Below are 24,783 nucleotides of genomic sequence, written 5' to 3'. Positions count from 1 at the left end.
AATAATGAACTAAGTCTTAATAACTAAACTAAATAATCGTTTAGAGTTAACTAGATTTTGAGATTTTCACATTTTGTGTGCACATACGCTAAAATCACTATCATGATCACACTGACAGATTTACTGATAGAAAGCCAAGGAGTGTGGTCTGTGCGACAAATTACATTTCCTCGTGAAAATCTCAAAATCTAGTTAACTTTAAACGATTATTTAGTTTAGTTATTTAGACTTAGTTCATTATTACTATAAAAACAAAATATCAATATGTACGTAGCCTAGGACATTATCCGTGGTCCTTGGTCAACCGGTCTCCAGGCGAGCCCCCAGAGATCGGCCTACTACGTGTACTTATAAAATAAACTTTGAGGAAAATGGCGCATTTTCTATATTATGTCATCACAGTGAATATCATATCTCTTAAGTTTTGTACAGCTGGGTATTAAATGAAGTACAGAGTTGAATCCTCAAATACTATTTTCAAATACATAGTATTCTGATTTCTGCATTCATAATATATGGAAAACAACGAGGAATTCAAAATTGTTTGTTTGTGATTCCTTTAAAGAATGGTTACTTATCAGTTTCAGGTTATAAGCCCGGGATGATAATAATGAACTAAGTAAAACTTATTTCATACTTTACATTATTTATCACACAGATACGAATTCTTTCTACGAAGAAATACAGGGGCAGATCAAGATCAAGACAAAGAAAATCTGTCATTTTAACCCTAAAATACGTGGGAGAGCCATGCTTCGGCACGAATGGGCCGGCTCGACCTGAGAAATACCACGTTCTCACAGAAAACCGGCGTGAAACAGCGCTTGCGTTGTGTTTCGCCGAATGAGTGAGTTTACCGGAGGCCCAATTCCCTTCCCTATTCTCCCCTATTCCCTTCCCTTCCCTTCCCATCCCTACATCCCCTATTACCCTATTCCCTCTTAAAAGGCCGGCCACGCACCTGCAGCTCTTCTGATGCTGCGAGTGCCCATGGGCGATGGAAGTTGCTATCCAGCAGGTGACCCGTTTGCTCGTTTGCCCCCTTATTTGATTTAAAAAAAATTGAGTTAATATTATTTTGTGGTTTGGATTTTACTGTTTTCAGTTATATTTTAGGTTCCAGCGGTAGCTAAGGGTAGCCAAGGGCTAAGACACCCTATCTAATTGAAGTATCTATAAGTTTCTATAATAAGGCCCCTGTTAAATAATAACTACTTTAAGTCAATAAAATTCCGCAGCGTATAAACAATATGCAAATCCGAGTGAGTCTAGAAACGAGACAAACATGTTGTGACACTGTGACAAGAGCACAAGAGCGGGGTGGCGGCGTCACAACTCTTGAAGTTGTTGTGACAACAACAACATTATCCCCTAAACAACAATTACAAGACATTGATTGACAACAAACATTCCAGCTTGAGTCAAACAACAAAGTCTGCTATTGAAAAGTCAGCTCGAAATTAGAAGAAAAATTAGTATTTTAGACTTCAGTGATTTTAGTCAATTATTTTCGAAAGGATGGTAAATATTTCTAGGGTATAATTTAAGTGTCATTATGTTAAAAAATATATAAGCCGAATAACGAAGTCATAATATTATCTAGTACGGTATTTAAAGTTTAGATATTATGCCACTGATAGTTTAAAAAAAACGAAGTAGGTAATTACTAAGTATAAAAATTATATATATTTTTTATTATTTTATAATTATATTATATATATCAGTATATAATTAATAATTATATACTAACCTAACAACATTTATGAAAAAAGTTGTAAAAATCCAACAGAAAATATAAAATTTCTCAAACAAAATATGTACGCATGAAAAATTTTCAACTAACTCTGTAGAGCGTCTCTACCCCACGTAAAAACATTTCAGGTTATTAAAACCAGGGGTTTTTAAGGTTGCGAAATGTTGCACAACATTTTCTGTTATTGTGTAAGATTATATTAAAAATTCTTTATAATCCCTGAAAACCTCTGAAGATGGTAAAAGCTCGAAAAAGTATTGTTCAAACGAAATTGTGCTCTATTTCATAGAAGTTACGTTGTTGTCAGTAATAGATGGCGTTTGGCTTTACGTCTTATTATAAGCAGTAATGTGGTAGGTTTTAGGTTGTTCTAGTGAAATAAACCCTTTATGCAGTAAATTTTTATTGTATTCATATATTTCTTTGTCACATAACTTCAGTGTTCCAAATTACAAGGTTGGTAAATTATACAATTTACAAAAGTAATAAGAACAAAGCGAATTTACTCGAATATAAAAAAGGTATTACATAATATATTTATTTATTGCTTCTCTTCTTCTTTCTGTAAAATCTCTATTGTCTCAAACACCCATTTGTAGTTCATAGCTCCGAAACCCTGAAAAAAAATTTTTGTTCGTAAAAACGTAGAGTCAAGTTTGAATGAAATAAAAAAGTTTTAAATAGGTAACTTTCGCCAGTATTGTGTTATTGCTAATATTTTCTAATTAAACCCGTTCGTTTATAAAATTAGTAAAAGAAAGATAGAGATAACATGACAGGCTCTAACATTTAGTACCTACTGATGCAACTGAAAAATTGTTTGTTTCTATAAAAAAAGGGCTCTGAAAATATTGGACCGATTTTAACGACATTGACCATTGATTTAAAACACGATGAAAACGAGCATAACACTATTTTCAACCGTGGAAGAGTGTACAGTTTCATGCGATATCGTTGTCTAACTCTTTACCCTATGATTCCTCCTCTGGATAACTTCTATGAAGACAGTCGGTCTGGCCTGCAAGTGTTTGGTGAATGCTTGCAACATATACCCTTTTTCGTCAAAATCTATCAAGATATTATTCACTTTCAGTTCTTCTATACTCTCCTTTACTTCTAGAGGACTGTTGTCTAGTTTCTTCTTTATGAGGTCGTAGTAGGTGGCTGGCCAGGTCAGAACATCTGCACCACGGGATTTGAGATTGCGCATCTAGAAGAAATACTTTTATTTTAGTGGTTTTAAGTAAGGAGTATAGTGGGATTAGGAATATAGGAATATAAATTATATTATTTTTAAATGTTTTCTGAACGTCGTTACTACTAGGTGCCTACCACCGGTTTAGGAACTAACCCGGCGAGAAGAACCGGCGTTCGGGTTCTGTTCGCACGGGGCCATCTTTTATCAAAAAAATGGTACTTAAACCTATATTTAATATTATTATGATTGTTTATTTTACACGCTCAAGAAATTATATTATGACTATCAGGCGACCGGACCTTCTCAAAATTTGTGTTAAGAATGTTAATAGAAATGGCTCTAAAAATCATAACTCATAGTGAATCACCTTTTTATAGTGCGTTTGCTCTTTATCGACGATATTAATAAGAGTTATTAAAAGCGGGGCCCATTTACACCTAAACGATACGATTAAAAACACGAAATTTAAATCAGCTGAAATCGGTATGGAGATAATTAAGTCCCGGGAAAGGACATAGGATATTTTTATTCCGGGAAAATGTACGGTTCCCGCGCGATACGAATTTTGGCGTAACGGAGTTGTGGGCGCCATCTAGTAGAAGTATAAAAATGTTCTAAGCAGTATATACAGGGCCGGCTTTACATTTTGTATAGGCCACTTTAATTTTGCCGACCCTATGTACGAACTTTGCCGCTATTCTAGGACGCTGCCGCCCCCCTAGGACGCCATAGGACGCTGCCATCCATAAGCCATGGCCTATATAGTGCCTATACATCAATCACGGGCTGTTTCTATGACAAAGCTGTTACCGTGTCCACGATATCGTCAGTATAGAGCGCCACGTGCTCGACGCCCGCCGAGCCCAGCGCCTTCACGAACTCTGTCGCCTTGCTGCTGGGGCGAAGCCCGGGGGCTGCTTCGTTGAAGGACAGCTGGAGAGTGTACGTATAATAATAAATATAGTTTTAAATTTTAAAATAACTGGAAACTATATTAGAATCTGTTTTATAATGGTTAAATAGTACGAAATAAAATAAACTTGTTTAACCATCTAGTTAATTTAAAAAAATTTAAAGATTATTATGTTAATCGACTCCCAAAAAGGTTGTAAGGAATTTTATATGGATCTTGTCTTTAGTACCCTAAAATAGATGTGTATAATAAAGTGCGAATGTTTAAAATATAAATATGCATCATTTTATTAAAGAGATCTAAAGAAGCTTAAAGTTAAGTAAAGACTAAAGTGACAGAAGGAATTACCAGCACAGCTTCGTTCTTGTTGATGACGGAGTCTGACCTGATGCAGGAGTACGGCACCAGGTCGTGCTCGTAGTCCACACACCAGAACCTGGGGAAAGGTTTGCAAGTTCAGATTTAAAAAAAATCTTAATAAAATACTTTCTAACATTAAAGTTTTTTTTGTAGACTTTACGAAACTTAGGGCCTGTTTCGGATAGTCTATCCACAACTTAACTTGAAAGATAAAGTATTGGAGAAACTGTCAAATATGTTGTGGAAAGCCTATCCGGCACATTATCAGGAAGTGACAGGCCCTTAGAATTTAGATGATATGATATGGACTACAGTTTAACTTAACGGTTAAAAATATGATCTCACAATATATTTAAAATAATCAATAGATTTACCTTTTCATGTTAAGATTCTTCTCATACCAGTCGACAGAATCAGCCAGGGTTCCGTCTGCCAAGTTAGCTTCCACATGATCTATGTGAGTTAGCTTTGTTTCAGCCCTGGAAAAAACATAATTAATAGGTAATTATGTTGATTCTTGTTCTATGATGATGCTTTAAATCGTTTTCGATCTATCGTTTACTTGAGTCAGAGCAGACGATTATCATATCGATATCGTTATAATCGTCTGCTGTAAAACACTCCAGTAAATTTTTTATAGTCTTCCTGTAAAGTACTAGTCGATCGTTTACGATATCGTATACAATCATGTATTTCAGAAACTCTGTAAATTATTATTAGTTTCATAGATGACAGTAAATATAGATATGACAGTAGGCCCCTTAATTAAAGCGTTTTAAACTTAGTACTTACAGTATACTTGTCAAAGGATCTTCATCCATCGGCTGGTATCCTGGAAGAAACAGACCTTTGTACTGAGACCGGTCTATCAGAGTGTGAGTGTTATCCCCGTACTGAAACAAGGTTGACATAACACAGTCTTTAATGGCATTTAAGAGTTACAATTAATACTACCTACTATTAATTAAATAACTCCTAGATAATAATAAGTAATAAAAAATCTTTGTGACATGTAGCATGGCAACAATAGTTCTATGTAGTCTAATGGCTGACAAAAGCTCAGAGTTTCAATAAAGTTGTAATAGTAATATCGTAAAACAGGGGGTTTAGCGTTGTGTTTGCAACTCTCATCCTTTACTTTCTAGAAGACTCGATGTTTTATTATTATTTCGATTGCTGCTAAGCCCCGCAACTAATTCTGATAGCCATTCCAAAAAATAACAAACTTATGTCTTAACTCACAGTCTTCAGCACCGCATACGTCAAAACCCCATCATCATCACCCTCGACCGTCACTCCCCGAACCACCGCAGCACCGCGCGCCTGCGCCGTCGCCATGACCGCCGCCACGTCGCTCACGACAAACGCCACGTCGCGCACGCAGTCGCCATGCGCGGTCACGTGATACGATATGTCGTGGTCCGATATTGCTGACTCGAATAGTATCATTATCTGAAATTCGGCCTTTTTGTAACATTGGAATAGTACTCGGAGTGTGTAATGCAGTGATTCAGTCAGTTCTATCCTCTCAAAGAGCACTCTTGAGAGTACTCGAGTACGAGTACTCTTGTCTCTTATAATATACAGTGTGTAACAAAAACAAGTGAGGTCTTTGCGGATTTTCAATTGACGGGTTATACAGGGTGTAACAAAAATAAGTGATAATACTTTAGGGTGTGTACGTATTCCTTGTAGAGAGTTCACTGTGAAAGTAGCAGCTCTGAAAGACAAACATTTTTTTCACTTTTGTATGGGCCCGAACGTCACGAGTTTCCCTATACAAAAGTGAAACAAAAATTTGGTCTTTCAGCGCTGCCACTTTCACAGTGAACTCTCTACAAGGAAAACGTACACACCCTAAAGTATTATCACTTATTTTTGTTACAACCTGTATAACGCGTCAATTGAAAATCCGCAAAGACCTGATTTTGAAGTTTTGACTAATGAAAGCGTTTTACTTTTATCAGAATTCAGAATACAAACAATCATTTTTCCGACACGGCATCGAAATCATATCAAAGCAATAGAATCGTCTTCTCTGCTTCTTAAAACTCAGCGTCTTATTTGATTTGGCATACGTTCCTTGAGAGAATATTTTCTTTTTCAATATGACATTTTATCTCACATGGACTGATTCTGTTTTACAACATACGACACCACCGGTAAAGAGGACATTTACCTGACTCTGTTTTACAACATACGATACGACACGACCGATAACTTCTTTATCGGTCGTGTCGTATCGTATAAATTTTACCTGATTCTGTTTTACAACATACGACACGACCGGTCTGTCGTCTGTGGGTGGGCGGTGCACGTGCGGCCGGAACCCCAGACGACTAATGAAGTAGCTGGCTGCCTGAAAAATGTTAATCGTTTGATGTGGGAGCTATAATCTGGTCGCAGGGCACGTAGAAATTCGTACAAAATACAAATAATCTACTTGTCTCTTTATCAATACGTCGCACGGGTCGCAACTCGCACCCGGTCAATAATTCAGACTGCAAAGTGACGCGTAGATGCATTTCTAAATTTGTACTGATTTGACAAATCTTAAGGCAGCGTTTCTTGACAGACCTTAAGGTCACGTCAATGAAGCGATCCTATTGGTTCTCAAAAACACATTGCTCGCAACACATCTCTGGTGGAAACGCAGCTTATTGGCGTGGCTCGTGAGACACTTGCAAATCTGTCAAATACCACTGACCTCTATAATACACTGGACAGGCGATCGCTATCAATAAAATATTCCTATTTGAAAGTCGCCATATTGGCGATGATTGCTATGTGAAAGCAGCAGTGAGTGTACTTGGAACTACTACAATATAGTAAAAGGAGGGGAAGTAAGTTATCTTCATACAAAGGCACCACGCGCGGCTTGCATGTGTGCGCCATAGTATCAATGCGTCGCCAGTCGCCACACGGCACACAACAAAATTTCGGACAATATTTCGGCATTACCAGTCGGGGCTAACACTTTACGCTGCACGCTCGTGCCGCGCCGCGCCACTGTTAAACGAATCAAAAATTAATGTCCGATCATAACCGCAGGAGTAATAGATATTGCTGTGTGTTTTGGGTGTTTTAATAGTAATGCAACAATTCCAGAATTTTCTTTGTTTAAATTACCTGTTGAACAGGAAATGTCAGTACTACTCACTTATTCTAGCATATTATAATAATATTTACTTGATGATCAGATACCTACTTACTTCTTTTTTATTGTGTTAGTTTTCTATCACACAAAGGAAGTAGGTAGGTAGGTAGATCTACTTTCCCACTAGAACATAGTATAAATAAGATAATGTTTTATGTACTTTTGGTCCGGCAACTAATTTGCCGCTATTGCTTTGTTTACGTAATAGTAATTTTCCGATTTCTCTGTGTTGTAGACCGTATATAAACTAACTACTTACGTCAATTACTTATTTTAAATCGTAATTAAAAATAAGTATGACTAATTGTAAATCACAATACACATACTTAAAGCAAAGTTCGAATCATAACAACAGATTTGTTTATAGTATAAAAGACAGGCGTTAGTTTTTAATGTCGTTTTACAGGGTATTTTTATAATTTTATTTAGACATCGGATTATATGTACGATCAAAGTGCCGAAATATGCATGCAAATATGCACGAAAAATGGCCGAAAAATGCACAATAAAGATTTACTTTTTATTAAAATTCGGGAGACCGCGACGTTGCCGCTGTTCATGCCATTCATGCGGTTGCGCGAACTAAGCGTGGACGGCCGCTCCCACACCAACCCGCCGCGCCTCCGCGCCGCCTAAAATTGACAACCCTAAGACAGTAGGTAATTATATCGCGGATTGGGCCGGAGTGATCCTACTTCCCCTCCTTTTACTATGACTAATATTTCGCAAATGGCGGTTGTCATTTTCTATATAAATTAGTTCACAGTACGCTCACCGCGGCGCTTCAAATCGGCATAAGAAATAGCTGTCATTTTGTACGACATAGCCTGTCCAGTGTATTATAGAGGTCAGTTGTCAAATACATACAAATTTAAAGGGCCCATTCACGGCAGGCCGCCTTCGCCTTGCAGTCCGCCGCCGGCTATGCAGGATAGTGAATGGTGTCGTTAGCCGGCCGGCCGTGCATACACAGTCTTGCGTGCCTTTTACGTTTTAGAAATACATAAATCATAATATAATATTATAAATGCGAAAGTACCTCTGGCTGTCTGTCTGTCTGTCTGTCTGTCTGTCTCGCTTTCACGCCAAAACTACTGAACCGATTGCAATGAAATTTTGTACACAGTTATTCTAGAGTCTGAGAAAGGACATAGGCTACATTTTGATGTGGGAAAATATCTTATTTCCATGAAAATATCGATGAAAATTTATTCGCATTGCGCGTGGGCAGCGCTCATCCCGGGGGTCCTGGGTTCGAGTCCCGCAGGCGGAACAAAAAGTTTTCAATGTTCCTGGATCTTGGATGTGTATTAAAATAATATTCCAAAAATCTTAAATGTATTAATTTATGTACTTATAATATTATAAAAAATCCAGAAATATATCGATGCAATGAACATTTTAGTTCTAATACGATTCAACAGATGGCGTTTTATTTTTTACTTTATTGTAACATAGAACTAATCATACTTATTAGTTAGTATGTTTTTGTTTATAGTTTTTAATACGTTAGAATATTATGTTTAATAATATAATCACTTGGTATAATAATAATCTTATCTTATAGAACTCCTACTGCATTTCTAATATATGTGACAAGTTGACAACAGAAGCACTCTAAAATAAAGGAGTTCGAGTGTACCGTGTTGGCCTATATTCCATCCAGAAAATATATCAATGCAATCAACATTTTAATTCTAATATATGAAAACAGATGGCGTTTTATTTTTTACTTTATTATTGTAACAGAACTAATCATACCTACTTTACTATATTTAATATTGTTTTTATTCATAACTAGCTGTTGCCCGTGACTTCGTCTGCGTGGACTTTAGTTTATAGCGCGCGGTGTCAACAAAATTTGTGTCAAATTTAAAAACTTTTTAAAACCCTGGTAAGTGGTACCCCTCTTAGGGCCGCGCTACACCGGAATGGCAGCGCTGAAAGTGCTCGCCTCGCCGGCGCCGTTGCCATTCCGGTGTAGCGCGGCCCTTAATTAATCAAAATACCCAAAAACAGTTGTGCAGTGTGCACATAATCTATACTAATATTATAAATGCGAAAGTATCTCTGTCTGTCAGTCTCGCTTTCACGCCAAACGCCAAAAGTATCTCTGTCTGTCTGTCTGTCTGTCAGTCTCGCTTTCACGCCAAACGCCAAAACTTCCGAACCGATTGTAATGAAATTTTGTATACAGATAGTCTAAAGCCTGAGAAAGGACATAGGCTACTTTTTTACTGGAAAAAAGGGTTGTAAGGGGGTGAAAATGCGTAAATTTGTTCAAATTAAGTTAGTTCCAACAATTCATAATAGATGGCGCCGTGCGTCTTCTACATCGCGCTGACGCTTGCTCAAAAGTCTTTCTATAAGACGTGGTATCATCTTACATTTAAGTTTCGATTTTTTTCGATTGTTATATCTATTCTACGGTATTAAAAACTCAGTACTTTATCTGCGCAGTGACGTAACCTTAAATCTATCAATGATAAATAGTTTATGGGTAAAGTTGTGTAATTGGAGGGCTAAATAAGCTTTAAAATTTGGCATAAAATATAAAGTTTAATATAAAAAATGAAATACTTATTGTGTGCACACTGCACAGCTGTATTGATTTAAGGGCTACCAGGGTTTTTTTTATAAAAGCTTTTGACACCAATTTTGTTGACATCGCGCGCTATAAACTGAAGTCCACGCGGACGAAGTCGCGGGCAACAGCTAGTACATAATATATCTACGCGACGCGTTGCGGCTACTAATATACTTAATTATATTTTGTGGTTGCGGTCTGATTTAACCCTTATTATTAAAAAGGCGCAACTCAAAAAACTGAAATTTCGGGAAAACGCGAGTTTTTTGAGTTGCCTTTTAATATTAAGGGTACGATGTATAGGTTTATTTTTTAAATATTATCTTAATTTAATTCCAATTGATTAATTTATTGTGGTTAGTATGTTTTAGTTATATTTGGTACTTGTTTTATAAAAAAATATATATTTACCGTTTTAGCGTTTCCGACCCAGAACGTGAGATGGTCAAAGGCAACCACTCCGGCGTCTGTCCCTCCCGCTGGTAGAGTCATGGTGTCCTGAATATACAAAAAAACACGAAGATTACTTACCTACTTCTATATTTACAAAATCCATACTTCTATACTAATATTATAAATGCGAAAGTGTGTCTGTCTGTTACCTCTTCCCACCTACTTTGAGTCCCGGGAAAGGACCAAAGGATACGTCTTGTTATTACAGAAAAATGTACGGTTCCCGCGTGATAAACGAATTTTGGTGCAACGGAGTTGCTGGCGTCATCTAGTATAATATACAGGGTGTAACAAAAATAAGTGATAATACTTTAGGGTGTGTACGTGTTCCTTGTAGAGAGTTCACTGTGAAAGAAGCAGCGCTGAAATACCATTTTTTTTTTTCACTTTTGTATGGGCCCTTGCCCATACCCTGTATAACTATAATAATAATAATAACATTACCTAATTAAGTTAACGGCCGCTTAAAAATATTAGCAAGTAAGTATTTAATTTTATACAGTGTGTAACAAAAATAAGTGATAATACTTTAGGGTGTGTACGTATTCCTTGTAGAAAGTTCACTGTGAAAGTAGCAGCGCTGAAAGACCAATTTTTTTTTCCACTTTTGTATGGGCAAGGGCAAAAAAAATTCCCCGTACAAAATTAAAAAAAAAATTTGGTCTTTCAGCGTTGCTACTTTCACAGTGAACTCTCTACAAGGAACACGTACACACCCTAAAGTATCATCACTTATTTTTGTTACACCCTGTTTAGTTATTTGAAAGTTTTGACAATTTTTCTGTCGAACTTCATTAAATTAATGTTAAGTTATAATCACTAGAAATGTTTTACCTTTTATATTATAATATTTTAGTTTAAATTATTTTAAATCTCAAATCAAAATGATTATGACACTGACACAGCAAGATATAATTCAGTAAAAATACCGTCATATTTTCTAGGGTCGGTATTTATAGAGATCTGAGCTCTATAGTAGCAATTAACGAACATAAAACTATTATCCCGACTATAAACCTAGCCTAAACTACTTATTACCTGGGAAACCTAGGAATATACCGCTAGGTCACGAATGACTAGAATACTAATGATGAGAAACCTAGTCTAGTTATGATAACTTAATATTAACCGAGATACAAGATATAATTGTTAAATAGTAGCTAGGTACATAAATTAACCTATCTACCTTTATATTATATACTTTGATATTATAAACGTGATAGTTTGTCTATCTATTGCCTCTTTACGGATAAACCACTCCAAAAATAAAAGTGCCCGATTAGAATGCCACACGTGTGACATTAGGGGAGGGGGCCAGGCCCCCCTCATTGTTTATCTCCAAACCAACTAGCAACAGACTAGTTATAGCCACGATTAAACTACCATGGTCTTAACCAGACCAGTAGCTTAGACCCTTTCGAAGAAAAAAAATACTCCAAAAATAAATAATACCAGAATGTTAGTAAAATATGGCCGAAGTATGATATTTAAGTAGAAAAAAACTTAAGTACTAAAATAGAAAATATTATCCCATCAAAAACATCCTGTAAAAAAACCAAGTCTCGCAACTCAGTTTTTGTACCGTAAAAATTTATCAGATCCATGCAATACCAAGTCGGTTAATTTATTCAGTCCCTATCTAGGGGACCTTATGTCTTAAGTTAGTACGTAAGTTATTATCATATCAATATTAAAAATCTTTTACATTTTAAATAAATAGATCGACTTGGACATCGCATTAATATTGATATGATAATAACTTGCGTACTAACTTGAGACAGAAGGTCCCCTAGGTAGGGACTGAATAAATTAACCGACTTGGTATTGCATGGGTCTCATAAATTTTTACGGTACAAAAACTGAGTTGCGAGACTTGGTTTTTTTACAGGATGTTTTTGATGGGATCTCACTTCTTTTTGTAGAGTCCTACTTTTCTCCTTTTTGGTACCTTTTACTACTATAAATATCAATAACGATTTTTATAAGAAACAAACAAAACTTAAAATTAATAATAATATAATCATTATGTATACAGTATTACTGTACTACTTGCTTTTCATGACTATCCTATATCCATACGTTAGTATTATTATAAATGCGAAAGTGTGTTTGTTTGATTGTCCTTCCTTCACAGCCTAGCGAAGCCACCAATCGACTTGATTTTTGACGTAGACTTAGTTGAAAGGATGAATTGAACATAGGCTACTTTTGGTCTTGGAAAAACGTCAGGTTTCCAAAGGAGGTTTACAAGAATATTCGTATTTTACGCGATTTTTGAATTCCACGCGAGCAAAGCCTATCTACAACTATTAGTTATTACTTCGAATATATGTACGCAAATATCGACGGTACCGGTACAATGATTCATAAATTGCCATTAATGTAACTTTGTAATGTTATACATGTATATGGGATTACAAAGTCATTCACGAAGTTGGAGAAAGAAGAAGAAAACTGGCCAGTAATTATGAATTAATGTTTATTAGGTTTAGACGTGGGAGAGCCATGCTTCGGCACGAATGGGCCGGCTCGACCGGAGAAATACACTTCACAGAAAACCGGCGTGAAACAGCGCTTGCGCTGTGTTTAGCCGAGTGAGTGAGTTTACCGGAGGCCCAATCCCCTGCCCTATTCCCTTCCCTACCCTCCCCTATTCCCTTCCCATCCCTACCCTCCCCTATTACCCTATTCCCTCTTAAAAGGCCGGCACCTGCAGCTCTTTTGATGCTGCGAGTGTCCGTGGGCGACGGAAGTTGCTTTCCATCAGGTGACCCGTTTGCTCGTTTGCCCCCTTATTTCATAAAAACAACATAGATTTTCCCTTATTTAAGACACTAAACACTAGCTAGATATCTCTCTACCGACGATAAACCGGAGATATTGATGGTACGGGTACAATGATTCATAAACCGCAAATTTAACTTTGTAATCCTATACATTTATATGGGATTACAAAGTTATTTACGAAGTTAGTGTATCTTGAAAACTAAACAGAAATTTTGAAATATTTGAATTTTTCCTTGATTTAGACACTAAACACTGATTATATTCTAAGTTTGAAGGTTCTATGACTGCTGGAAGTGCCTTAGACTTTTGGTGATCGTTCAGTCAGTCAGTCAGTCAGTCAGTCAGTGACAAAATTAAGAAACTTTAACAAGTTACAGCTCCTAAACTACTCATTCAAATTGAATAAAATTTTAAATATACCGTGTTTATACAATGCTTGCTTAACAACTGAAAATTCAGGCTTGTTGGTTTATCCACAACGAAGTTATAGGGGGTCAAAAGGAGCCTGAATTGGTTCGAGAAAAGTATGGTACGGCCGTGCCGCTTTTTTGCTCGACTTGGCGGGGGCACTACCGTGCCCCCAGATAAAGTAATAGAAAACTATTAATTAGTACTATGTAGTACCAGAACTTACGTCTTAAACTTTTTGCACACGGACTGTATAAAAATTCAAACTAAACTGCACTTAAAATGTTTGTGTATCATTTATATAGCCATTATCTTTGATCTACACTCGGTGACAGAATATTATGAATGTTTAACAGAATTTATGATGTTTTTGGTAAAAATAAGCATGTTTAAATGCTTAGATGGTATTAGTTATGATATAAATTGGTCTTCCACATTATAAAATATTTGAACTCCTAAGAAAAGATAGCCCTGGGTATTTACAATTGCATAAATAAAATCCTCTGCGCTTCGCTCCGTTTTATCTGCGCTGACCCTAATTTCGATTAGCTAGTAGTGAGAACTGAGAACATAGACTTTTTCAATGTCGTGTTTAAAAAATTAATTACTACCTAAGCATCTTTGATTTTTTTTAAACTGGCTACCAATAAAGTAGGTACCTTTTAAAACAAAAAGGTAAAGATACAGGATGGCTCTTAACCTCGTAACATTTGTATAAATATTTTATCTCTCAAATCTCACCCTATAAATCTATTTATATTATGCAGATGACACTTAGATAATATTATATCTGATTATATCTACGTTTCCTAAAATTTCAAGGCAAGATTGTGCAATGTGAAATATATTCCGTTTATAGTTTATCAAAACGCAAGGCATTACTTGAAAAATCAGATATACATAGATACATTACTTACTTTATTGATTAAAAAAAATCTGATTGGTTATTTTAGTTCCTTTCGAATTCCCTTGCCAAATAAATGTTTTAATTTGATGCTGTCCTTTATCTTTCAAGTGGGATATCTAACATATCAAATAAAGGCAGTACCCGTTAGTTTTGACTGTTTAGGTAATAGGTATATTTCTTTTTGAAACGGGACTTTTCTTAGAAAAAGACTGAGGACGTAAGCTATCATTAAAATAAATAAACAGCTCCTCTAGTGGCAAACAATAATAACTAATTCGACGCCATGTTAATTTAGTTGATGTTAGATTACCCCATAAAGTTAATATACCTACCGGAATAGAGAAACAAAGGCCTGAGCAAGAGAGATGTAACTATCAGTAACACTGCGTGGTAAAAAGAGACGTGTGATACATGACAGCAGCACTCTTTCTTTGACGTCCAGTCGGCACGTGCCGCACGTTGACAATTTAATCTCATAGAAATCATGTTCAATCATGCTTGTGTAAGTGTATACGTACACATATTTTTCACACAGATGAAAACCAACTTCGGTTTCGTTTGACAGTTCGAGATTGTTGCTCTATTCCGCTAGGTATATTAACTTTATGGATTACCCCCGCGTTTCATTTAGCTTTATAAACAATCAAAACGCTCAAAATAGGAGGCATTTTGAGCGTTTTTTTCGTTTTTAACACTAAATGGAACGCGGGTACGTGACAAACCGTACACTCAGCATTCCATTGATTTGGAAGGATATTTCAAAAACCAAACAAGATACTATAAAATAATTTCATTTATTGTATTTTATACATCATATATACAGTCAGTATTACAGAGTATTATTCGCACCTACATATAATAAGGCACCTCGAGGGAAGATTTACTGATATCTCTGTTCTACGTTAGCCTATGTGCAAAATATTGCTATAGTCTGGTCAGCGAACACGTAGACGTTTGGTCATTGACCCATCAATACTTTACCTGCAAAAATATAGCTCTATCACTTTGAAAATACTTTGTGAGCGAAGGAAAGAGACAAGTAGCAATAGAAAGCTCATTTCTACACGTTCGGTGACCAGGCTATACATAAAAATGTGATTTATATAATAAAATATTGTCAATATTATATTGATATGAATGATTTTAAAAATATTTAACAAATTCTGGGGTCAAATGATGGTAGAGTGTACAGAAATATATAGATACAAAGTTAACACTTATAATGATAGATTTAGAGAGAATAAAATGAGATGTAGAAAAACTTAAGAAAATTTCTATCATCATTTATCCCAAAAATTTTAACACATAGATTTATGTTTTCCTTCAGGGCCCATATTTTAACCACTAACACAGATCAGGAGGGCTAAAATGGTCGCTTTGGAGAATCATAGGTATAATGAATCATAATATTATGATTCTTTTTTTTTTAAACGCAAAATGCAAGTCTGCTTGCAATTCATGTCTAGTAATTCGTACTAACTTGACATTTATCAGTTTGACAGTTTTGACAATTCATTTGCTGAATTGATTGAGAGGAATTGCTTAATGTGACCATTTTAGCCCCGCAGGTTTAAAGATAAACCTTGGTCAAATAAACGTTATGTCTCTCGTCAAATGCGGAAAACGATGTAACTTTACTTAATTGAGGGTTAACTTCAAATCGAGGGTTACATCTACGCAAGTGGGCCTTAGGATACGAGAACATCACGACAAGCCGCAGCGGAGGGGGCTGCATATCCATACACTTAACTACCTGTTGCGCACTCGCGTATGTACCACACTCATACATGGTCATATGTTACATGGAAAAAGCGACCCGCCTCGCTGCGTCTTGTCATAACACGCGCGTACCTTTAGGGTCAATTCAGACCGCAACGTGACGAGGCGAGGCGCGACGCGACGCGACCTAAATTTGTATGGATTTGACAGATGTCGTCAGCGGGAGACGTCTTGCGAATCTGTCAAATCCATACTAATTTAGAAATGCATCTACGCGTCGCGTTGCGGTCTGAATCAACCCTTACAGTGCATCGCCAAACTCAGTGCACAAACAATATACAAATATTCGACAAGCAAAATCTATCGCTAAACGAAATATAAAAATCAGATAAAAAGGACTAGTATTTTACAATAGATTTTACTTTGAAGCGCTTAAAGAAGGCTTAACTAATATATACAATGTTTTACATTTGTGACGAAGGTTTAGATTAAGGGTATGTACACACTAACGAAACGGTAACGCGACAATTACGCTATTTGGCATAACCATTTTGGGTATTATGAATCGCCAAACGCCTTGCTGTGTACCGTTTCGATGTGACTTGACCCTAAGGCTCTATTAGATTAATATTTTAAAATGGAAACAACTAATTTTATAATAGCACATAGTTATGATATGGTAGTATGTTTGCATGCATTCCCTTTTTAAACTGCTAAAGTGAGGTCTTAGAGCACGAGGAATTTCGTGCTAACTCATCTTTTGTCTCTTTCACTCTAACACAAAATATAAATTTGCTATCGCGTTTACACGGTTTTGAAATATGTATTACAGTATGTAAGTTAAAGAGACAGTCGTAAGTCAGTGTACGAAAGTCGAAATTTAAACATATCAATATTTTGTATCACTACCTAACTAGTAAACATCTTATCAAAATTATATTAGTGGACAAATTATTATGAAACTTTAAGTTGCCAATACAAAATACACCTTAAGGGGGCGACTAACCCTAAAGTGTTGATTTTATAATTCATTTTTATACTTGAAAATAAGCCCGGAATTGTTTCATTTTCTAAAATTAGATACTACATTATATTTCCGAGAATTCGATCTGAGCAAAAACACGATATCCTAAAATTTTCTCGATAGAAAAAAATCACAAAGATGCATATCTAATCTTCACGAAATTTTCATTTATTGCCATAACCGTGCATTGAACTAAGTTAATATTTTAACACATTGTATAAAATTTTATCATTGAGAGATCGACCTAGCGGATTTTTTAAATGTTGTATATTTATCGAGTTATTGAGAAAAAACTAATTTGGCGATAAATCCGCGTCGTACTTTTTCACCTGGCATATAAAAGACGGGCGTGAGTGTAAAGAGAGAATGACGATATTTGATTTTTGGGGTTAGTCTCTTATACTGGAACTGAAATATTCTATACAGTCCAGTCCAGAATTGTACTCTTTTTTCGTCAGTTGGTATGGTAACTTGACGGTTATTTTAAATTTAGAATATGCTATCTCATTTTCTCAATATTGTTCTCTCACTCTTTGTAGTACACTATTTTTATAATTACTATTTATTGTATTTTGAGACTAAAAACTGGTATTATATTTGTACTCTCCAACAATAATAGTATTAAAGTTCATTTGTTTACTTTAGTAAAAATTGTGGAACGAGGCACAAAACTTAATGATGACACAAAACATACCATCGCTCAGCCTGCCTAGCATACGCCAACGAGAAATCTCACTCTACATGTGTTCTCGATGTTTGATGGTTTGACTCTTCATCTCTATTGACCCTAGCATGTCAATTTTTTTTCTCGCGTAGATCTTTTATCGAAATAACACATTTTTATAGAGTTTTGTCGAGATTTTGACATTATGAGACAAGTAGCTTTTAATTATCTCAAGAGTGAGATGTCTCGTTGGCGAATGCTAGACAGGCACATCACACATTTTGTAAAACAGTTTCAAGTGACATATTTTTGTAATACGGCGATGTTAGTTCAGTTTCGGCTGCACAGTTGCCTTGTGAGTTGTGATATAAATTTCTACAAAGTTTCGAGCCTCCTTTCATGACTGTCATCATATTATTATTAATAAATTGGTAAATTTTGAAGAGAATATCAAATTTGTATACAACATACAGTAGATACAGTATAGAAGAAAATTAAATGCCAAAAAGATTTTTTTAAACATCACTATTTAGTTTTTACTTCTGTAGACTATAGGATGACTATGTCGTAGCTATTATATGTACTATGTTATTCTTATATCTAGCAGTCGTTCACTGTTAGGTTATACTGGTACATACTATGTTAGGTTTACTGGTCAATCTAGATTTGCGAATACAACCGTGGCGTCAGTTCGCACCGAAACGAGACGACTTTATCGCTTCTATATAGAATCGCCGATCTTCGTCTTGGCTACAGGCTCTGCATTTTCAAGATGGCGGCGATATTTAAAAGTTATATCACTCTACGCTGCACATCACGTCTTGAAATTCAAACTAGCAATATTGTACTTAATACGGTGCCTCATCGCGTTTCGGTGCGTTCTGTCATAATATTATAGTCGAAGAACATTTACAAATAAAGGAACACAAAGCGCTTAATATGATACTAAATAAAATATACAATGGTACATTTGGTATATAGCGGGCAGGCCCGCGGAATGACGTCATACATTGAGATCAATGAAGATAAAAAAAATATAAACCTTCTTTTGCAAGACGGTTAAAATAGCATTCACACAATTTTATACGCACGTAGAAATAGATTAATTTTGATATGTTACATTCACTTGATCAATAGAACAAGACACAAAGCGGTGCAAAATTTTCCGTTCGTAAAAGCGCCATCTATGGCAACACTTTAGTTCATTGAAACAGACACAGATGGCGCTAGCCAATTGCCATTGTAAAGAAGCGTTTACACTATAAAAAATTCAAACGTCATTCCACAGTACAACCCGCGAGATTTCTCGCTCGTGGGGCCATTCGGGCCAGTCTATCGTATATCACAGTACTGCTGGCAGGGCAGGTCGACCAGTTGCGCCCTCTCGACGGCAACGAGACAGCCGCCGGGGGCAACCAGAAGGGGCGACGAGTTGCCCACCCACACCTTCTTCACATCGTCCGAGTGCTGAGGCGTCGTCATGTAGCCGCCCCTGAAATTGAGAAAGTTTCTGTTAGATTTGCTTGGCCAGTTCCAAATTTAAATCAACAGTTAATTGTATTTAAAAAATAAAACATAGCAGAAAATAAACGATATTTAACTTTTTTAAGAACGGATATGAAAAAAAAAAGGTTCTTTTCACTGTCAACTTGTTTTCAAAAAGGATAATTCATCAATATTAAGTTTAAATAAGTAATAAATAATAATCTATACTAATATTATATTATAATATTATAATTCTGCAGAGTTTGTTTGTTTGTTTATTTGAACGCGCTAATCTCAGGAACTACTGGTCCGATTTGAAAAATTATTTTACTGTTGGATAGCCCATTAATTGAGGAAGGCTACAGGCTACATTTTATCATGCTAAGACTAATAGGAGCGAAGAAATAGAGGAAAATGTCGAAAAAACGGGGGAAATTGTATGAAAGGGTTTATTTGAACGCGCTAATCTCAGGAACTACTGGTCCGATTTGAAAAATTCTTTCAGTGTTCGATAGCCCATTGATTGAGGAAGGCTATAAGCTATATTTTATTACGCTAAGACTAATAGTAGCGAATAAATAGAGAGAAATGTGGAAAAAACGGGGGAAATTATTTGAAAGGGCTTATTTGAACGCACTAATCTCAGGAACTACTGGTCCGATTTCAAAAATTCTTTCAGTGTTAGATAGCCCATTTATCGAGAAAGGCTATAGCCTTAATTTATCGAGAAAGGCTATAGGCTATAGCCTTTCTCGATAAATGGGCTATTCTCGAAAAATATAGCCTATAGGCTATATTTTATCTCGCTAAGACTAATAGGAGCTAAGAAATAGAGGACAAAGTGAAAAAAACGTGGGAAATTATATGAAAGGGTTTATTTGAACGCGCTAATCTCAGGAACTACTGTTGGATAGCCCATTGATTGAGGAAGGCTATAGACTACATTTTATCATGCTAAGACTAATAGGAGCGAAGAAATAGAGGAAAATGTCGAATAAACGGGATAAATTATTTGAAATGGTTTATTTGAACGCGCTAATCTCAGGAACTACTGGTCGATTTGAAAAATTCTGTCAGTGTTAGATAGCCCATTGATTGAGGAAGGCTATAAGCTATATTTTGTTACGCTAAGACTAATAGTAGCGAATAAATAGAGGAAAATGTGGAAAAAACGGGGGAAATTATATGAAAAGGCTTATTTGAACGCGCTAATCTCAGGAACTACTGGTCTGATTTGAAAAATTCTTTCAGTGTTAGATAGCCCATTTATCGAGAAAGGCTATAGGCTATATTTTATCTCGCTAAGACTAAGAGGAGCAAAGAAATAGAGAAAAATGTGAAAAAAACGGAGGAAAATTATTACTGGAGCAATTTTTATGTTATTTGGCAAACATGAAGAATAGACCACGTTAAGGAACAAAGGCTATTTTTTGCGGAAAAATGTACGGTTGCGTGAAACTCCTAAATTACGCAATCAAAGCCGCGCGAAAAATCTGTATATAATAAAATCGTAAGAAAGTCAATTCTGTATATTGAATATTTTTGTACAATAAATAATACTTGGGATGTGATCTACTATGCTAACGCGGACGAAGTCGCGGGCAACAGCTAGTATTATAATAATAACTCCCACACCGGTTTCGGTGACGGTGGCCGGTTTTATTGAAACCAGGCCAGTTAAGCAGGAGTAAATTTATAGTGCCCAAGTGTGTGTACAGTACACAAGAGCAATTTCTATTCCTTTACTCTTATAACCCAGTGGGACCGAAGACCGACACGACCGGTGAGAGATCAGGCGCAGGACCCGCAGGATCTTACTTGTCATACAATCAGGTCATCAGCCTGCATTGTCCTAACCAAACTTGAAAATCACATGTTTCCAACGTGGGAATCGAACCCACAACCTCCGAGTCAAGAGCCACGCTCTAAACCACTAGACCACGGAGGCGTTATTTTCGTTAAGTCTACCGTTGGGTCTTTCGGTTTCTCGCTTAAGGAAAATCATCGAACTATCTGTCAAATACTTCAAGAACCCACCTCAGCTTCCTGTCAGCGTGCAGCAGCGCATCAGCCTTCAACAAACGTACGGCCACAGCAACCAACAGAAACAGGATAAGGGCTCCGCACACCGGGACGGCGATCGTCGCAGCCTTGAACCACACCTCGCCGTTATACGCGCCGCGCTCGCGGGCCACGCTGCCTTCTGAAAATTAGAAATAAATGTATTAAAAAATGTAATATGTTGAATAAGGCCATGTTTCACCACTTCCTGATAAGACTATACACCAATTAACTTGACGGATCAAGTATGGAGAATTTGTCAAAAAAGTTGTGAATAGCCTATTAGGAACTTTATCAGAAAGTGGTGAAACAGGCCCTAAATTTTTATTATTATAATTATTAGTACTAAACAGGAGTTAGGTTAGGACTTAGATGCATTGGGCATTTTCCGTTGAGTTTAAGTGTGGGATAAGAAAATTATAAGGTTGTATGTATGCTCAATGCTCATTAAAGTGATACTACAGAATTTATGATGCATCTGTAACGTTATCGTTAAATGCTTTCTATTAAATGTTTTTTTTCATTAATTTTGTCGTAAAGTGTAAAATTTTGATTTTTCTTCTAAAAATGCAGCGTCGTAGCACTCGTAGCCCGTATCACATCTCGTTTCTATGTAAACTGAGGCTTAGCTTATTCCTTTTTGTATCAAAACAAAATATGTGTGATCTATTTCATTCACATTAAAAATTCAATAGCCACATTGATATATTGATATAGTTCAGCGGGGCTTTGAAGAATCATGATATGAATCATAATATGATTCGTTTTTCTAAAATCGCAAAATGCAACTCTGCTTGCAATTCATTTCTGTATATTTGTACTGATTTGACATTTGTCAGTTTGACAGTTTTGACAATTCATTTGCTGAATTGATTGAGAGGAATTGCTAAATGTGACCATTTTAGCCCCGCTGATAACGTATCACGTCGCCATGTCATTAGATAACTGGCAACTGCACGCGCACATTCCCAGAAGTTGTGTAGGTCGTTACAAAGAACTCTTTCAGTCACCACAGTATAAAATATATACAGTACACCATCTTCAGACTACAGAGTACTGAGCACTGCACATTGCACACATGACACATTGGGTAATTTTAAGGGGAGATCGCAGACGACACACTTTTTGTGTGTTCGAGTCTGCGGCGCCCATACAGTCGGCATAGCCACGCCTTGCCGACTGTATGGGCGCCGCAGACTCGTTCACACAAAAAGTGTGTCGTCTGCAATCTCCCTAAGGCTCCACGTTTGGTCTAAGGCCGCCTATTGGCGATATTGAATATTCTTTACCTTAATGTGTTGTTTTTGTAGTTATAATCTATATTATTAGCTAAAAATCGTACCCCAGAACAGGTAACACCGATTCCCACCACCCTACTATATAAGCAGAAGCATAACTAGGCAAGGGCCTCTTTGCTGCCCGTTCGTCGACCGGTAAGGTGGTTGTTTTCGGTATTACGCGTCCTGGGGTTAGTCTCTTTTTTATATTTGGTCTATTTATTATCAGTGTTTTATTTTAAAAGTGTTAAAGTGATTATTGTGATATTGTGATCTGTGTGTAATAATTAACGATTGTCTATTGTAATAAAATATTAATTAGTAAATTGTTAGTTTTAGGTCAATTAAAATTGTTTTTTTTATGTTTTATCACTTCTGGTTCCTAAAAATATATATAAAAATTCAAAGGTGACTGACTGATTGACATAGTGATCTATCAACGCACAGCCCAAACCACTGGACGGATCGGGCTGAAATTTGGCATGTAGGTAGATGTTATAACGTAGGCATCCGATAAGAAAATATTTTGATAAATTCCAACCCCAAGGGGTTCAAATAGGGAATGAAAATTTGTATATAATAATACTTCTTAACGCGAGCGAAGCCGCGGGCAAAAGCTCGTATATACATATTATAACAACAACAACAACAATAATAATTGCCCAATTGGTTATATGGAAATAAAGAATTTGTAAAAAAGAAACCTCATTGTTTTTGGAAGTCTGTTAAAAATGATAACGATGACTGCCACTATGATTGCAAAGCTGTCTGTCATAGCATTCAATCGACGACAATCATGGGCAATCATAGCAAATACCCCTTTGTACTTTCGTAATAACTTATACAGTATCACATCTTGAACGCGTAAAACTCGCCTCTGTGCTGCATAAGTTCATTAAATATCACAACCAAGTTACTCTACTGTATGTTTATATTGTGGTGATATCGAATATTCGGTATACTGTGACATTCGACAATGACATATTAGGGGGGCTGTACACACGCGAACGCCTACGCAGGTCGATATTATCGTCGGAATTGGTAGTACATGATAAATCTTTTAAAGCTTGTTGTCTGCTACTAGGTTGTCAAAAATAATTGGTTTTCTATATTGATCGCTTTTAGCCCAGCATCGGCTTGGAAATTTTTATGGATTGCGAAACCATCTAATGCAGCCATAGGACGGCATTATCGTTTTACGATAAAGTCCTTTAATTAGAAAAAAAAATCGAATGCAGCCATTCCCAAAGTGTGCTCTGCGGAGCCAGCGAGCATATTAACAATGAATTAAAGAACGCATTTTCTTTTATTTTTGGGGTCCGTCAGAAACTACGCTTTTCAAAAGTGTTCCGCCAGCAAAAAAATTTGAAAGCCGCTGATGTATAGCATACCCAATCGACGTGCAATAACGGGCAATCATGGGTGATTATGCGCTTTACTCGTTCGTTATTGTGTTGGTTCATTTTTGACCAACATGGAGCATACTTTTGACGTCGATCATAAGCCTATGGCTTAATAACAGACTCATTGAGCTATTTCGTCCCAAAAAGCGATCTTTCTAGACATCTAGCGTTAACATAACATCATACCAATATTATTCAGCTATAGAATACTCCAGTGACTCACTGTTTACACGAGATACGCTGCGTTCGCGGAAATGTCGTTATATATAAACTCTCCTTAACGTGAGTTGATTCGACTATCACTTCTAAGTATTGTGATCGACCCATATAACTTTTATCTTTATAATTTGGTACTTTTTTTTCATGTATTTGGAGCTTAAATGTTGATTGTTGTACCCATGTTGTACTATCGTGGATTCTTAGCCAGTTGGAGGACCTATATGTTGTTTGATTGGGTTATGACTTATGAGTTATGACTTTATGTCTAGTCAATGTTAATAATCTGTGAACTGGTCCTAAACTCCTAATATAACTCAACTACATTACGTAGGACCGCGATCTGCCTCTGAATTTCTTTGAAAGAGTATACGCAGGAACGGTCAAGTCTATATCAGTCCACTATGGGCT

General features: G+C 36.4%; 2 protein-coding genes across 2 annotated transcripts in view; both read right to left on the bottom strand.

Annotated features, from left to right (window-relative positions):
- Nucleotides 1-2,294: 2,294 nt before the first annotated feature.
- Nucleotides 2,295-10,460, bottom strand: LOC121733337 (4-hydroxyphenylpyruvate dioxygenase-like). Its single transcript, XM_042123553.1, has 9 exons — nucleotides 10,380-10,460; nucleotides 6,482-6,583; nucleotides 5,467-5,676; nucleotides 5,017-5,117; nucleotides 4,599-4,703; nucleotides 4,213-4,300; nucleotides 3,762-3,884; nucleotides 2,724-2,963; nucleotides 2,295-2,369 (listed from the first exon to the last, which is right to left on the bottom strand). The coding sequence occupies exons 1-9, from the start codon at nucleotides 10,458-10,460 to the stop codon at nucleotides 2,295-2,297; spliced, it is 1,125 nt and encodes a 374-aa protein (XP_041979487.1).
- Nucleotides 10,461-18,666: 8,206 nt separating this feature from the next.
- LOC121733182 (BMP and activin membrane-bound inhibitor homolog) overlaps nucleotides 18,667-24,783 on the bottom strand; it is a 78,889-nt gene continuing 72,772 nt past the window's right edge. Inside the window, exons 4-5 of the mRNA XM_042123352.1 lie at nucleotides 21,453-21,618; nucleotides 18,667-19,422 (exon numbers count right to left, since the gene is read on the bottom strand). Coding sequence (XP_041979286.1) covers nucleotides 19,263-19,422; nucleotides 21,453-21,618 — 326 coding nt within the window. The 3' untranslated portion in view covers nucleotides 18,667-19,262. The remainder of the gene's footprint in view (nucleotides 19,423-21,452; nucleotides 21,619-24,783) is intronic.

The sequence above is a fragment of the Aricia agestis genome, chromosome 13 (assembly GCF_905147365.1).
Source record: "Aricia agestis chromosome 13, ilAriAges1.1, whole genome shotgun sequence".
Classification (NCBI taxonomy): domain Eukaryota; kingdom Metazoa; phylum Arthropoda; class Insecta; order Lepidoptera; family Lycaenidae; genus Aricia; species Aricia agestis.
Note: the sequence above shows the minus strand (reverse complement) of the source record. Positions and strands in the feature narration are given on the sequence as shown.